This window comes from Choloepus didactylus, chromosome 4, assembly GCF_015220235.1.
Source record: "Choloepus didactylus isolate mChoDid1 chromosome 4, mChoDid1.pri, whole genome shotgun sequence".
In the NCBI taxonomy this organism is placed as follows: Eukaryota; Metazoa; Chordata; class Mammalia; order Pilosa; family Megalonychidae; genus Choloepus; species Choloepus didactylus.
The window spans coordinates 99,935,065-99,951,183 of NC_051310.1; the positions used below are offsets into that span (position 1 = coordinate 99,935,065).

The 16,119-nt window shown below is 46.3% G+C and overlaps 1 protein-coding gene across 1 annotated transcript in view; it reads right to left on the reverse strand.

Moving 5' to 3' along the window:
• The window catches only part of ACSBG1 (acyl-CoA synthetase bubblegum family member 1), a 56,095-nt gene extending 41,775 nt beyond the window's left edge, over positions 1 to 14,320 (reverse strand). Inside the window, exon 1 of the mRNA XM_037833271.1 lies at positions 14,134 to 14,320. Coding sequence (XP_037689199.1) covers positions 14,134 to 14,264 — 131 coding nt within the window. The 5' untranslated portion in view covers positions 14,265 to 14,320. The remainder of the gene's footprint in view (positions 1 to 14,133) is intronic.
• Between the last annotated feature and the right edge of the window lie 1,799 nt (positions 14,321 to 16,119).

The window sequence follows — 16,119 nt, forward strand, 5'->3', positions numbered from 1 at the left end:
GCCTCTTTCCCTCTCTGTTTTCCAGCTGGCTGCCCTCTTTCTGTTCCTGAGCCTACTGGTATGGAAGCCAGGTGGTTCTCTAGAGGTGGGAAGGAGAGAGAGAAGGGGGAACCCACTCTGCAGGCTCCTGACAGGGAAGGTCCCAGGGGAAAAGGACAGGACGAGATGGAAGGGGAAGGATGGGGACTTCCATGTGTGTGAGGCAGAAGGCGAGTGCCCCAAGCAGTGGGGCAGAGGGTGCAGCCAACACCAGAAGGAGAATAGCTGAGGCCCTGGTGATGGGCCCAGACTGTGGGTCCTCCAGATGCCCCCAGCTCACAGGGGTGGGACCTTGGCCGAGGTAGAGGCTGGGGCAAGTCAGCTGGGACCTATGGTTTTCCAGAAAGGACGAGGGCAGGGCAGGGGTTGTCCAAGACACATCCCCCATACCTGCCAGGAGGAACATATCCCAGGCAGGCACCTGGGAGCCTCTGACCCATGACTGAATTCCTAGTTCAAATGCCCAAATGGAATGTGTTTGCCGAGAGGCCTCAACCCTTAAAGCCTTGATCCAGCTTTACAAGCTTGGACCCTGCCATGGGGGGTGGGGACAGCCCAGCCAGCCAGCTCACTTTTAACCCAGTCGGCAACACCCAGAGTGTCCAACCCTTCCAAGTCAAATTATATAGCCTGCTATACGGAAATAAATGCATCCATCAGTCACCACGTCCCATTGCAAAGCCCAGGAACGCAACCTGCCCAAGACAAAATGTGCTGGGCACTAAGACATCTGGATTCTAGCCCAGCTTCTTCCTCAGCTGTGTGAACTTGAGCAAGTCCTTGATCCTCTCTGGGACTCAGTGCCCACAGATAAGTCACAGATAAAAGGCCTTCCAAATTTCTGTCTGTGGTAGGTGATCTGGCTGTGGGCTGGGAATCTGCTGCACCACGAAGAGACAAGGCTACGAGTTGGGTGTGTCCAAAATCCCAGGCCTGGGGGTGAGGAGGAAACAGGCAGGAGTAAAAATAGTAATAGCTACCAGCTAACAGGTACCCAGAACTTGATGTGGGCCAGGCAATGTCCTGTGCACCCTGCATATATGTTAACATGTTTAATTCTCACAACAACCCAGTGAGGTAATTCATATCACTATCCCCACTTCACAAATGAGGAAACTGAGGTGCAGAGAGATTATGTAACTTGCTCAAGGTTTTTTGGTTAGCAGAGTCTGTATTCAAACCCAGGCAGGTGGGCTCCAGAGTTTTTACTCTTAACCAATGGTCTCAGGCTTGTTGGGTGATTGGGGTGGGGCACAGCAGGAAGGGGAAAGTATAGGGAGGGGGCAGGTTCAAGATCCTCAAATCTCTGTTTCTAACCATTTCATCATCAGACCCATTTTATTACAACTTTCCCCCAACCCGTGTTTAGAACACTTTTGTGCAGGAGCAAGCTGCACGTATTAAATAATGAAGCCATTTTCTCATGTTGTATTGGTGGCAGACACAGATAACTGCCAATTAGTGTTTCTAGTCATCACGGGGAGGGCAATGTGGCACTTAGGTTTACATAATTCCAGATCAAAGCAAAGACTCTGATAAAAACATCATCTCCCATTGATGGGCATTTTTATTAGAAGTGTCATAAAGTGTGACTTTGGATGCATCCGTCTTGTTAAGGCTTTAATCACCCCATCTGTAAAATGATGGGATGGCTCTAAGGACCAGTTCTGATGACAGGTCATTCTGCACGTTTCTTCTAGGAAGGGGAGGGAGGGAAGAACGCTGCCTATTTTTCAGGTGCTGGGCAGAAGGCGAGTGCCGCAAGCAATGGCACAGAGGGTGAGGCCAACATCAGGAGGAGACGAGCCAAGGGTCAGCTGGAGGAAGTTCAAGGTGTGGGAGCAGGGTGAACGTGGGGGTGAAGCTGCCGCAGGGAGGGCTTCGTGCCCCTGCAGTGTGCTGACGCTGATTCACAGATGTGGTCCCTGCCCTGGTGGGGTGTGCAGTCTGAAGAGGAGGGTGAAAGACAGGGACACATCCAAGATCTGTCTATGTGAGGGGCGTTTGTGAACACGGCAGGCAAGGGGGTCATGTGTTGGGGTGCCCGGAGCAGGAAGAGCTCAGTCTTTCAGGGGAACCACATTTCACGTCACTAAAAATGAGAACTAACATTTACTGAGCATTTAGTGTGTGCCAGGCACTACTCCAATTTACATGTGTTAACTCATTGAATAATTTTAACATTCTTATGAGATTGGTACTGGATCATAATCCTTATTGTATAGATGAAGAAATGGAGGCACAGGGAGATGAAATAGCTTGTTGACAGTTTCAGGGCTAGTGATCGGAGTAGTTGGGATTAAACTCAGGCCATCTGTCTCCAGACTCCACGTTCATAACCACTACATGCACTGCCTAAAATTGGGTGAGGCTCTGGGTGACCCCTGAGAACTCTGTGCAAACCTCAGCAACACAGGATTCCCTGGGAGTAATTGACCTCAGTAAGGCAGAATACTGTGGCCTAGACATAGTTTAATATGCATGGAGTTTTACAATATATTCATGAACATATGCCTGATTCCCTTCAACACATCATCCGCAATACCCAGCACGCAACAAGAATGACTATACAACTGGAAAAGCAAGGACACACGATTCATAATCAAGAAACAAACCCTGAGATGACACAGATGTTGGAATAACATGAGGACTTTAAAACAGTGATTCCACATGTTTAAGAGTTTAAAGTAAAAGGCAGACGTAATAGATGAACAGATGGAGAATCTTCATTTTCAGAAAAAATGGAAAATATAAAAAAGTACAATCTCTGAGATGAAAATTCACTAGACAAAAATTCACACAACAAAAGATTATTGAAAGAAGTTAAAGAAGACCTAAATAAATAGAAAGATATCTTACGTTCATGTATCAGAAGACTTGCTATTGCTAAGATGGCACCACTCCCTAAACTGATCTACAGATTCAGCATAGTCTCTAGCAAAATCCCAGCTGGCCTCTTTTCAGAAATTGACAACTGATACTAAAATTCATATGGAAATTCAAGAAACCCAGAATAACCAAAACAATCTTGAAAAGAAGAACGAAGTTAGAGAACTCACACTTCCCAATTTCAAAATGTACTACAAAGTTACAGTAATCAAGACAATGTGGTACTGGCATAGGGATAGAACAACAGAGTAATAGAATCAAATTTAGAATCCAGAAATGACCCTCACATTTACATTCAATTGATTTTCAGCAGGGTGTGAAGACAATTCAATGGGGGAAGCATACTCTTTTCAACAAATGACACCAGGTAAACTGGATATTCCCATGCAAAAGAATGAATTTGGACCCCCACCTCACACCACATACAAAAATCAAGATGGATCATAAGCCTAAATGTAAGAGCTGAAACTTAAAATTCTTAGAAGAAAATAAAAGAATAAATCTTTGTGACCTTGGGTCAGGAAAAGCCTTTTTAGATATGCCACCAAACAAGCAACAGAAGAAAAAATAGATACATTGGACTTCATCAACATTAAAAACATTTGCACTTCAAATGACACAATCAAGAAAGTGAAAACATAACTCACAGAATGGGAGAAAATTTCTCCAAATCACGTATCTGATAAAGGAATTGTATCAAGAAACAAATAACTATTGCAATTCAAAAATAAAAAGTTTAAAAATGGGCAAAGAATCTGAATAGATATTTCTTCCAAAGAAAATATCCAAATGGCCGATAAGTTCATAAAGAGATGATCGACATCATAAGCCATCAAGGAAATGAAATTCAAAACCACTATGAGACACCACTTCACTAAAGACTATAATAAAAAAGACAGATAATAACAAGCGTTAGTGAGGTTGTGGAAAAATTGGAACGCTCACATAGTGTTGGTGGGAATGCAAACACTTTAGAAAACATCGTTTCAGTACCTCAAAATGTTAAACATTGAGCTGCCATATGACCCAACAATCCCACTTACAGGGATATACCCAAGAGAAATGAAAATACATGCCCACACAAAAACTTGTGTACAAATGTTCATAGCAGTAGTATTCATAATAGCCAAAAAGTGGAAACAAGCCAGATGTTCATCCATCAACTGAAGAATGGATAAATAAAATGTGGCATATTCATATAATGGATTATTATTTGGCAACAAAAAGGAATGAAGTGCTTATACATGCTACAACATGGACAAACCTTAAAACATTATGCTAAGTGAAAGAAGCCAGTCAACAAAAGACTATATATTGTATGATTCCATTTATCTGAAATATCCAGGATAGGAAAACTATAGAGACAGAAAGTAAATTGGCATTTGCCTAAGGTTGGAGACGGGTATGACTGGGGGAAATGGGGAGTGACTACTAACAGGCATGGGGTTTCTTTTTGGGGAGATGAAAATGTTCTAAAATCGCTTATGATGATGGTTGTACAGCTCTGTGGATATCCTAGAAACCATTGAATTGTACACTTTAAACCTCTACTTGTATGGCATGTGAATTATATCTCAATAAAGCTGTTATATTTTAGAAAGCAAATGGAGTGACAGTGACCTGAGGCATAATATGAAGTGGTCTAATACACATATAATTGGAGTCCCTGAGAAGCAGAAGGAGAGAATGGCGTATGTGCCATTTTGGATATATTATGTCCCCCAAAACACCATGTTCTTTGATGTAGTCTTGTGAGGGCAGACATACTAGCGGTGATTAGATTGGAACTTATTGATTGAGTGCTTCCATAAAGATGTGACTCAATCAACTGTGGGCAAGACTTTTGATTGGATAATTTCCATGGAGGTGTTACCCCACCCATTCAGCATGGGTCTTGATTAAATCACTGGAGCCATATAAAGGAGCTGACAAACAGAAGGAACTAGTGTGCTGCAGCTGAGACAGACATTTTGAAGACGGCTGTTAAAAGCTGATATTTTGGAGAACACCATTTTGAAATGCAACCTGGGAGCAAGCAGACACCAACCACGTGCCTTCCCAGCTAACAGAGGTTTTTCCAGATACTAATGGCCTTTCTCCAGTGAAGGTACCCTATTGTTGATGCCTTACCTTGAAAACTTAATGGCCTTAAGACTATAACTTTGTAACCATATAAACCCCTTTTATAAAAGCCAATCCATTTCTGGTATTTTGCATAAAGGCAGCATTAGCAAACTGGAAAAAAATATTTGAAGAAATAATGGTAATTTTTTTTCAAATTTGGTGAATAAATCAACTTACATATGAAGATTAGTGAACCCAGCCTAGAGAATTACAAAGAAACCAAAATTTACATATATCATAATCAAACTCCTGAAAATCAAAGATATAAGAGAGTATCTTAAAAATGAACCAAAGGAAAAAAAGACAAATTGTGTACACATGAACAATAATAGAAATTATGTCTGATTTTAATCAGAAACAATGGAGACCAAACAACTATGGAACAATAAATTTCAAAGAACTTAAAATAAATAAATGGTCACCCCCAGAATTCTAAATCCAGTGAAAATATCCCTCAGAAAGAGGGTGAAATAAAGACATTCTCACTCAAATGAAAGCTATGGTGGTTAAAAATAATCTCTGCATATTCTTTAATACTCCTCCCATCAATAAGTAGAGTTTAATTCTCCTCTCTCTGAATAAGGGCTAGCCTTAATGGCTGGTTCCTAACAAATACAATGTAGTAAAAGTGACACTGTGATATCATAAAAGATGATAACGTTTCCATCTGACTCACAGGGACATACTTTTTGGATACCTGACCTGCCATGTAAAAAGTCTGACTACCTTGAAGACACCCTGTTGGAGACCATCTGGACACATGGAAATAGAGACAGATGCCTGAGAAGTCTCAGTTGCTACAACTCCCAGCTGTTTGAATACTCCCAGACATGTTGAGTGAAGAGGCCTTTGAGATAAGTCCAGCCCCAGCCAGCAGCTGCCATGTCATGAGGATACTCAGCCTATGGAGAGGTCCACTAGCAAAAAAATTGGTCAACAGCCAGTGTGGTGGGCTGAAAAATGACCCCAAAAGATATTCATACCCTAATCTCTGGAATCTGTAAACATTACCTTATATGGCAAAATTTTAAAAAGAAAGAACTTTGCAGATGGGATTAAGCCAAGGATCTTGAGATGGGGGAGGTTATCCTGTATTATCTAGGTGGACTCTGAATGAAATCACATGTGTCCTTCCAAGAGGAAGGCAGGAGGAGACTTGACACACACATAGAAGAGAAGGCGATGTGACCACAGAAACAAGCCAAGGAATGCTGGCAGCCACCAGAAGCTGGAAGAGGCCAGCAACAGATTCTCTCCTACAGCTTCCAGAAGGAGGATAGCCCTGCCTACATCTTGATTTCAGCTCAGTTCAACTGATTTCAGACTCCTGGCCTCCAGAACTGTGAGAAAATAGATGTCTGTTGTTTTAAGCCACCAAGTTTGTGGTAATTTGTTACAGCAGCAATAGAAAACTAATACAGCCAGTGAGGAACAGAGACCTGCCAACAACTACAGGCGTGAACTTGGAAGCAGACCCTCCAGCTCCAGATGTCTTCTACCTGGCTGATATCAGAACCACCCAGCTAAACTGGTCCTGAATTTGTGACCTAAAAAACCATGAGTGATAATAAATGTTTGGTGTTGGTTTAAGGCAGTAAATTTCTTAGTTATCTGTTATGGAGCAACAGATAACTGGAACATCTTCACTACAAAGAAATGCTACAGGAGTTATTCCAGGCTTACAGAAATTCTAATTGTACGAAAAGGAATGAAGATCACTGGAAATGCTCAATATGTTGGGAACAATGCAAGGATGTCCACTCTTCTCCCTTCTATTCAACATTATACTGAAAGTCCTAGCCAGAGCAATAAAAGATAAAATGACTAGAACAGAAGCAGTAAAACTGTCATTATTCAGAGATAGCAAAATTGAGTACATAACAAATCTAGGGAATCTACTAGAACTAATACGTTAATTTAGTAAAGTCATAGGATTTGTTAGCAAAGAAACAGAACTATATAAATGATAATTTTGGAAATAGATAAGAAAAATTACCTAGAATCTAGTACAAAGAAGCAAAGATACAAAAAATTTAAGAAGTCAAAATATATAGACTAAGTTATAGAAGGTTTAAATTATGTCTGACTGGAGTGCCAGGAGGAGAAGCAAGATAGAATGAAGCATAGATTAAAAAAAAAAAAAAAAAATCAATTGTATTTCTATATGCTAGCAACAAATAATTGGAAACTTAAATTTAAAAGTACAACTTACGTAACATCAAAAAAATTCTTAGGAATAAATTAAAGAAAGAATGTGGAAGATATCTACATTGAAAAATACAAAACATAGTTGAGATAAATCAAAGAACTAAATAATTCAAAATATATACCATGTTCACGAATCAGAAGATTCTCCCCAGTTTGAAATATAGAGTCAATTCAATCCCAATCAAAATTACAAGTCTTTTTTGTAGAAACTGACAAGATGAAAATAGAAAGGGCCTCATTTTAGTAAACTGTTGCTACACAACAAATATCTCAAAACACAATGACTTTAAAAAAATAAACAACATTTATTACCTCACAGTTTCTGTGGGTTAAGAGTATAGTTGTGACTTCTCTGAGTGCCCCTGGCTCAAGGTCTCTCATGGGATTGCAAATTGCTGACCAGGGCTGCAGACTCATCTGAAAGCTCAACTGGGGACGACCCACTTCCAAGCTTGTGCGTTGGTTGCTAGGACTCCCATGTCGAAGGCTGTTGGGCTGAGAGCCTCAGGTCCTCACTGGCTGAGGGCCAGAGGCCTCCTTCCTTGGCACCTGGGCCTCTCCATAGAGACTTATAATAGGGCAGCGGGCTTCCCTCAGAGCAACCAACATGGAAGCCACAGTCGTTTTGTAATCTAACCTCGAGTGAAAACCCATCACTTCTGCTATATTCTACTTACTAAAAATGGGTCAGATATATAAGTACAGCCCACATTCAAGGGGGAGGGGAGATTACACAAGAGCCTGAGTCCCAGGAGGCAAGTATCATTGAGGGGCATGTCAGAGGCTGCCTACCGTACCCAGGATATGGAGAAAGGAAAAAGAACAAAGAGTACCAACACCACCTGGAGCCGAGACTAAGCAGAAAACCACAGAGCTGTAGGCAGCAAGGTATTGACATAAAGATAGAGAAAGAGCTCAGTGGAGGAAAGTTCAGATATATTTTTGGTCAACTGATTTTTGGCAGAGGGGTCAGGAAATTCAAAGTGGAGAAAAAAAAAGAAAATATTTTCAACAAATGATGCTGGACCCACTGGCTAAATAAATGGGAAAAAATGAAATTGACCTTTACCATATACCATACAAAAATTAATTTGAGACAGATCCTAGACCTAAACATAAAAGCTGAAACTATAAAGCTTCTAGTAGAACACAAAGGAAAATATCTTCAAGACCTTGGAATAGACAAAAATTTCTTAGAGAGGACCCAATAGCAGTAAGCATAAAAGAAAAAAATTAGATAAATTGGACTCGATCGAATTAAAAATTTTTGCTCATCGAAAGATATCATTTAAGAAAATGAAGACAAGCCACAAACTGGGAGAAAATATTTGCAATTAATATATACGACAAAAGACTTAAACCTGCAGTATATAAAGGATCTCTACAAATTATTAACAAAAGGACAAAGAACCCAATTACAAAATGAGTTAAGACGTAAATAGACACTTCACAAAAGGAGATACAGATATGGCCAATAAGCACATGAAAAGTACAGCATTAATCATCAGGGATATTTAAATTAAAACAATAATAAGATACCACTATTCACCCTTCAGAATGGCTAAAATTATAAAAACCAACAATATTTAGTATTGACAAATATGTGGAACAACAGAAATTACTATTGGGGTGTAAAATGGTACAGCCACTTTGGAAATCTTCTGGCAGTTTCTTTAAACATACATCTATCTTAAGACCCAGCAATTCAATCCTTAGGCATTTACCTAAGAAAACGAGTTCATTTGTCCATAAAAAGCCTTATATAAGGATGCTCACAGAAGCTTTGTTTATAAAAGCCCCAAACTGGAAACAACGCAAATATCTCTCAAGAGAATGGATAAACAAATTGTGGTATAGCCATACAATTGTAATTCTTTTCAACAATACAAAAGAGTGGGCTACTGAAACACTTAACAACATGGATGAATCTCACAGACATAATAATGAATGAAAGAACCAGAAGCCAAAAAAAGTACGACTGTATGTACTTTTATATTTATGTTTAAGAACAGCCAGATCAGTGGCTGATAAAACAGTGGTTGCTTGTGAGGGGTGGGGTAGAGAATGGGAATGACTGGAATGAGGCACAGAAGAACTTTCTGGAGTGATGAAAATGTTCTATATTTTGTTTGGGTTGTTGATTACATGGGTGCATACATTTGTCAGAAGTCATCAAATTATACTCTTTAGTATCTGTGCATTTCACTATATGGAATTATGCCTCCATTAATAGAAAAATAAGCAACCTATTAAATTCTGATGTAAATTATGCAAACGTAAATTTTTATTTTACAGATCCTTGGGGCCAGAGTCTGTGCCAGGACCTGGATGCCCTTCACATGGTCACAGCATTTACTGTTTCCAAATGTTACTTCCCAACCCTGAACGTGCTTCTCATAGTCTCCCTTGCATGGGACCAGAGTTATCTGAAGAGGAGAGGGCAGAGCCAAGACCCAGGAGTCTCACATAGGACCCAGTGTGAGATAAGGCTTTCTCTTGCCACCACTGGAACTACATTGGGGGTGGGGTGGGGGTGGGGGTGGAAAGGTAGATAGTGAGCTCCCTATCCCTGGAGGTATACAAGTCAGAGAAGTTTGATGATATATGAATGTTGGGACATGGTGGATTGGAATCAGTGATCTAAACAGACCAAATAGACTGAGAGTCTCCTATTTAGGGACTTGCCTGGGGACAGAGTCAGTCAGCTCCAGGCTCAGCGCCCTGACTCCAGGCCAGCTCTGGCTCTGCTGCCCCTGGCTCACAACTCAGCAGCCCCTGCAGGGAACCAGGGCTGGATTTGGCTGACCTGCATCCTGAAGACATCCAGATCTGTAATCAGATGCTTGGGACCAAGGTTAGCTTGCTTTAGGGTCTCTGACTTCCCAGATGCACCCTACCCTGTCCTGGATTCTTGACACCTGTACCTTGGCTCCCTGTAGCTGTTATAAAACAGTCCTAAATCCTCTAGCCTTTTAGTTCCTTGAACACTACAAGCTCCTTGCCGCCCCAGGGCCTTTGCACGCCCTAAACAAATTTCCACTCATCTGTCAACTCTCAGCTTAAATGTTGCTTCCCATGGAAGCCTTTCCTGATCCCCCAAGATTTAAGTCAGGTCCTTATTATATTACCTCCATATTTTTTTATTCCTTCTTGGCACATGTCACAATTATAGTTTAACAATCATTTGTATAATTACAGCATTTGTTTAATTTCTGTCTTTGCAGCAAGCATGTAAACTCCTCAAGGCAGGGACTTGTCTTGCCTTGTTATCTATGATATTCTCCAATGTTTGGCACAGTGCCTGACACATTCAACAGTAAACAATTTGGAATAAGTGAACGCACACTTATGAAAACAATAAAGATATAAAAATTTGAAAAAAAAAAACTTGTTCCATATCATGAGGAAGTGGGGAGACAGTGTGGGGTAGAATCTCAGAACTAGAAGTCCCTGAATATCTCATATTCTTAAGGACACCGGAATCCTTTTGGTAGCATTTGCATTATGATTAGTTCCAAGACTTGTACTCCCCAAAGACGGGGAGCTCACTTCCTGTCATCCTTGGAAGGCTTTATCAGCAGGAAAGGCCTTTTTCACTGACCTGGCAGCAGCCTCCTGGGTTGCCCCACAGCCCTGGCTCTGATGCACTCCTCTGTGCACTCTGTCTCAGGACAGGCTGTGCCGGGAGAGGCAGCTGGCAGCCTGGGGTGAGTGTGGCCAATTCAGAGCCTTACCCTCCCTGCCTGGGCCAGTCTCACCCCTGGGGCTCCCATCTCCTAGCCTCCTGCCTCCAGCCCACTCCCGGGCCAGCCTGTACTCACCACTGCCAGATTCACCTCCCCAAACCCAGGCTTTCCCCAGGCTTCCGTGGCTTCCACACCTCCCGGGACTCCCTTCTGCCTTTTCTGGCTCCGTCTGCCCTCATGCCCGGCCACCCCGACTTATCCAGACCCAGGAGTTACCCTGGCTCCAGCCCAACTGGTCTGATGACCACCTGCAGCTTCTACAACCACACCTGTGGTCAGTACGGTGTCCCCCACCTGTCATCTTGGGCAGCCACACCTTCCAATCCCAGAATGACCCAGCCCCTTCTCTGGCTCCTTCAAAGCCCTTCTTATAACCAGGGGTTCTTTGGGCTTGGGAGACTAGTGTCTCTTCTGGACAGAGGGCATAAGAGGGCCAGAGTCCAGGGCCGGGCTCAGGTCTGCCCTCTGGACATCTCAAAGGGTGTCCATGATGGGTGGCAGGATCCACAGCTGCAGACCTGAAGGGCATAGAACACAAGCTGCCAGGCCAGTGCCAGACCATCTTGGACCCAGTGGGTTACTGCCTCTCCTGGCTCCAGCTGGGCACTTTCCCCTCCAGACATACTGTCCATGCCACTCAGCTCCAGTCCTGCAACTATTGTGTCACAAAAGGGAATTCATAGGGAATTCACATGGGTCAGGCCAGGGTGCAAACCCGCCTCCAGCTTTCAACCTCCCCACTGCCTCCCCTCTCTGCAACACTGGGGAGGGAAGGTCAGGGTGAAGATAAGACCCTATCAGGCTATTGGAGGGGTGCAGGTCCACCCTTCTCCAGAAGCAGCCACCCATGGCCACAAGGAGATGGAGCCTTCACTGCTGGGCTGGGCCTGAGTGGGGGCAGAGAAGAGGATGGGGCATTGCAGCAGCGGCAGTAACACTTAGACAATGGTAAACACAGGCTCACGGTTCTCTCCTTACAGCTACTCTGCCATTTCTATTTGACAGATAGGGAATCTGAGGCTCAGAGAGGGTATCGGACATGCCCAGGGTCCCAGAGGAGGTCAGGAGTGGAGCTGGAGAGGAACCCAAGGCACAGGCCTTCCAGCTCACTGCTGAGACAGTTCTGGGGTGTCACAGTGAGGGCTCACAGGCCTGTGATGGGTAACCCTTATGATTCTGACAGCATTTTCATACATACAAGCTGACATAATCTGCCCAAAGTTGCTGCAAGGTTAATGGAGGTCAAGCATTATATTTTCATTTGCACAGAGCAGGATATTGAGGCTCAGAGAGGCTAAACAACTTGTCCAAAGTCATTCAGCAAGAAGGTAGTGGCATTGGAATTCTAACTCAGGGTTTGCAACCCTTCTCCCCACCCACACCCCCACCCACATCCCAGGCCCTGCTCACCTATATACCCTGCCATGAGGGCATTGTTCCCGGCACCAGGTGAGGCTCTGCCCCAGTTTTGGTGATCTCCCTTCAGTGGTATCCCCCAAGGAGGCCCAGTAGAGCTGAGTCTTCCACTCTTTCCTCCAAGCCCACCAGGTACCTGCCTCCTCGGGGGTGTCCTGGGGGTGGCCAGGCTCTTGCTGGGCACTCAGGACCCTCTGCCACCCCTTACCACCACAGACCTGAGAGGTGGGCTTCAAACACACTGGGCTCCTGTCCTATGCCCCCACTTGGTTCCTGCCTTGCTTGCTGGGACATGAAAGCTTGAGAACCACCTTGTTCTTTCTTTCACTGGCTAAGCTTTTGAAACATGCCTGTGAGTGTCTCATGGGGGAGGGGGAGACTGACGCCCCTGCTCCCTGAACCCTTGACCCCCAGGGAGGAGAGGAGGTAGCAGGACAGCCAGGCCCCAGAGTAGATGCAGACCCCACCCCAGGTGCTGGCCAGCTCACCTTGAGCGGCCCCTGAACCCCCCCAGCAGAATCAGCTGCTGTGCACCTGACCTGTGTCCAGGGAGGACGCTGGCCCCACGCTCTCTGCGGCCTTGCAGGTGAGGGGCCCTTGCTTCTGGGGAGACAGAAATCCACTCTGGCTTGGTGGCCTCCTCAGGAGACCCAGGGCAGAGCCCAGGCCCATAGCTGTGGAGGGTCCTCGGGCCCCTGAGGCCCATTGGCATTTACTTCCTCTCTGGGCCGCCCTCTTGCCTCATAAGCGCCCCCAGAGTGGAGACCATACACTCCGTAGCTCAAACACGGGGGATTTCTCCCTGTCCCCACAGAGAGGTCAGACCCCAGCATTTATTCCTGTCCTTCCCCCACTCTGCCCTCCACCCACCTAGATGGCTCCGTTCCCTGAATTTCCTTGCTCCTCCACATCTCCTCACCATTGCTGACCCTGTTCCCTCTGCCCAGAGGCTCTTCCTCTCCTCGCTGACTGCCCACGCTGTCCTGGTCACCCGGGCCTGTCTCCAACAGCCCCCAGCCAGGCGTCTCTCTCCCCCTCCCCTTGGTCTGTGCCCCTCCTGGACACAGACCACAGACGTCTGGGCTCTGGAGCCTTTTTGGTCTGTCTTCTCCCTGCCTCCTGGCCTGAGAATCCCCAGGACTGGGTCTGGGTCCCTGTCTTCTCAGGATCCCCGACTTCTTGGATGGATGGGACCTGGCAGGGTGGGCATCGGTGAATGCCTGACAAATTGAACTGACTTTCTCAGAATCATAGATCAGTGAAGATACACAGCGGAAGGACTTTAGGAAACCTCCAGCCCCTGCACACACATACAGACGGGCAGCTGCAGCCCAGAGAGGGGAAGGGACTTGCCGAGACCACACAGCAAGCCAGAGCTGGAACCTCAGGCCCCTGCCTGTCCTTGTCTGTGATTGACCGCACATGCCAAAGGCCCCATCAAGGTGACGGGGAAAACTCTTATAGACCAGAAATTTCTTCCTCCATCCAATAGCAGTTCATGCCCCTGGGATGTGACCCTCTTTGGTTGTGACCTTGACCACGCAGGGCAGCAGACTGAGCAGTGCTGATCAACCCTAGAAATCATCCAGACCCTTCCCTTCATTTCCCAGTTGAAGAAATTGAGGCCCAGAGGAACAGCTTGCCCAGGTTCACACAGCAGAATCAAGACCAGAACAGGCGCAGGGTACAGAAGACCTGACCGCCAGCTTACCTGGTGCCCAAGTTTTCTTGGGTTGTTCCCACGCTTGCATCCTGTCTGCTGTCCTGCGGGGTCTCTCCACTGTCTGGCATGCTGGGGACCCCGGGGGGGCAGCTGCATCCAGCTCCAGAACTGTGTGGCATCTGCCGTGGGCATCTGCTAAAGAGAGCTTGTTCTCCCACTGCCCAGCAGCAAGAGGCCGGCCTTGAGTGGGCAGTGGGGGCGGGCATGGCGAGGGGGAGGGGGGTGGGCGGCGACTGGAGTGGCCCAAGGAGGCCCATTTCCTCCCTATTTTTAGAAGCTCAAAATGCTCCTCAGCGGTGAAGTTGCTCAGGATTAAAACTTTCCTTTTCTTTGTGGTTTTATTTTGCTCAAGATGAGGAGAATTTCAATGAAGCCAGTGTTCTTTTTGATGCAAATCCGCTCCGGTTCTCCCAGGAGTTCTGGCCAATGGGCAGAGGACTTCTGAGCCCCTAGAAAACCTCCTCGCTGGCTTTAAAAGGCCACATTGGGGCGAGAGGGGTTCTCAGCCCCAATGCGGACCCCGAGCCTGAGGTGGCTGCCGGCCCTGGCTGCCTGTCTGCTCTGCAGTCTGGACTCGCCACAGCTGCCCGCAGCCCCGGGCAGCCTCTCGCCCTCTCAGCCCACCTCCCCTCAGCCCCATGCTGGAGGCTGGAGACCCAAGGAGACTGTATCCATGGCTTCTGCCCTCTAGGAGCCCCAGTCTGGAGGAAGGAAAAGAGATGTTTCCAACACTGAAGACTATTTCATAGTTGATTGAAGCATTTGCACCAAACAGAGCAAACCCAGGAAAAAGACCATTGTGGGGCGCCTGATAGAAGTGTGGTCTGTTGCGTCAGCTGTGGGGATGAAGTGTGTTAATGGCCGAGGACAACCGTAAACAGATATGGGAAATTTGTGTAGGGGAAGGAAAACACGGAGCTTTTTATGAATACCAGCAATCTCCCCTCTTAAGACTAATCATGTACAGGAGGCATTGGTGGGGATTCCTGTGAAACATCCCCCAAAGAGGGCGATGGGTCCCGCTAGGTCACGGGTAATGCTGTCCTACCTGTGGTGAGGGCAGGGGGCTGGGAAAAGCTGGGGTGGTTTGCCAACAAATCCAGGGCATGACTGCAGGCCTGGATGCAACCTTCCCAGGACTGTTGAAGCGATGTTGGACGGACAGGAGGCCTGGGGGCTGCTCTGAGGCCTGGCTCTTCCGCTGACCCCTCTCCTGCGGCCTTGAGCATTTCCCCGCCCCTCTCTGGGCCACAGTCTGACCGTTAGAGTCATGAGGATGTTGGCCTGGAGGCCGGCCAAGGTGGCCGCCGGTTCCTACTGGCCATGGGAAGCTGATGGGGAGAGCGTGCCCGTGGGCAGATTGGATGTGCCGAGTGGGACGTCACTGTGAGTGACGTGTCCTTACCCAAGGGGAAATGGAATTGGAGAAGAAAAGATGTCCAATTCTTGGCTTTTAAGTTCAAAAGCCTTTGTTAAGGTGAAAGCCTGGAAAGGTTTGGAAAGATGTGTGAGGAGGCAGAACAAATTCCTCTTCCCCCACCCCCTTCCCTGCTGTCCCCATCCCTTTGGGAGCTGGAAAGGGGAAGAGCCCTCAAAGGGAAGCCAGGGCAGAGTGGGGGGACTCTGGGGAGGGTTTTGGAGAAGACATCCCTTGGGATGGGTCTTCCAGATCAGTGTGGAGATGTGAGGATAGCGGGGACCTGAGCTTGCCTCCCAGGAGGCCCCAGAAAGTGACAGGGCCTCAGAGTGACCTGCACAGGCCAGCCTGCTGGGGCTACAGAGGTGACAGGATGCAAGGGGCAAGAAGCCTGGGTAGCCCCACCTCCTCTACAGAGGCCAGGGGCTCCCGGCGCATTTCCCGGGTCCTCAGAGCAGGGAGGGAACAGAGGGGTTTCACGGTTCATGCTGCGAGAAGACAGTCTTTGCACTGATGTCTGAGGCTGATGGGGACACAGAAGTCACAGTAGTCACCGG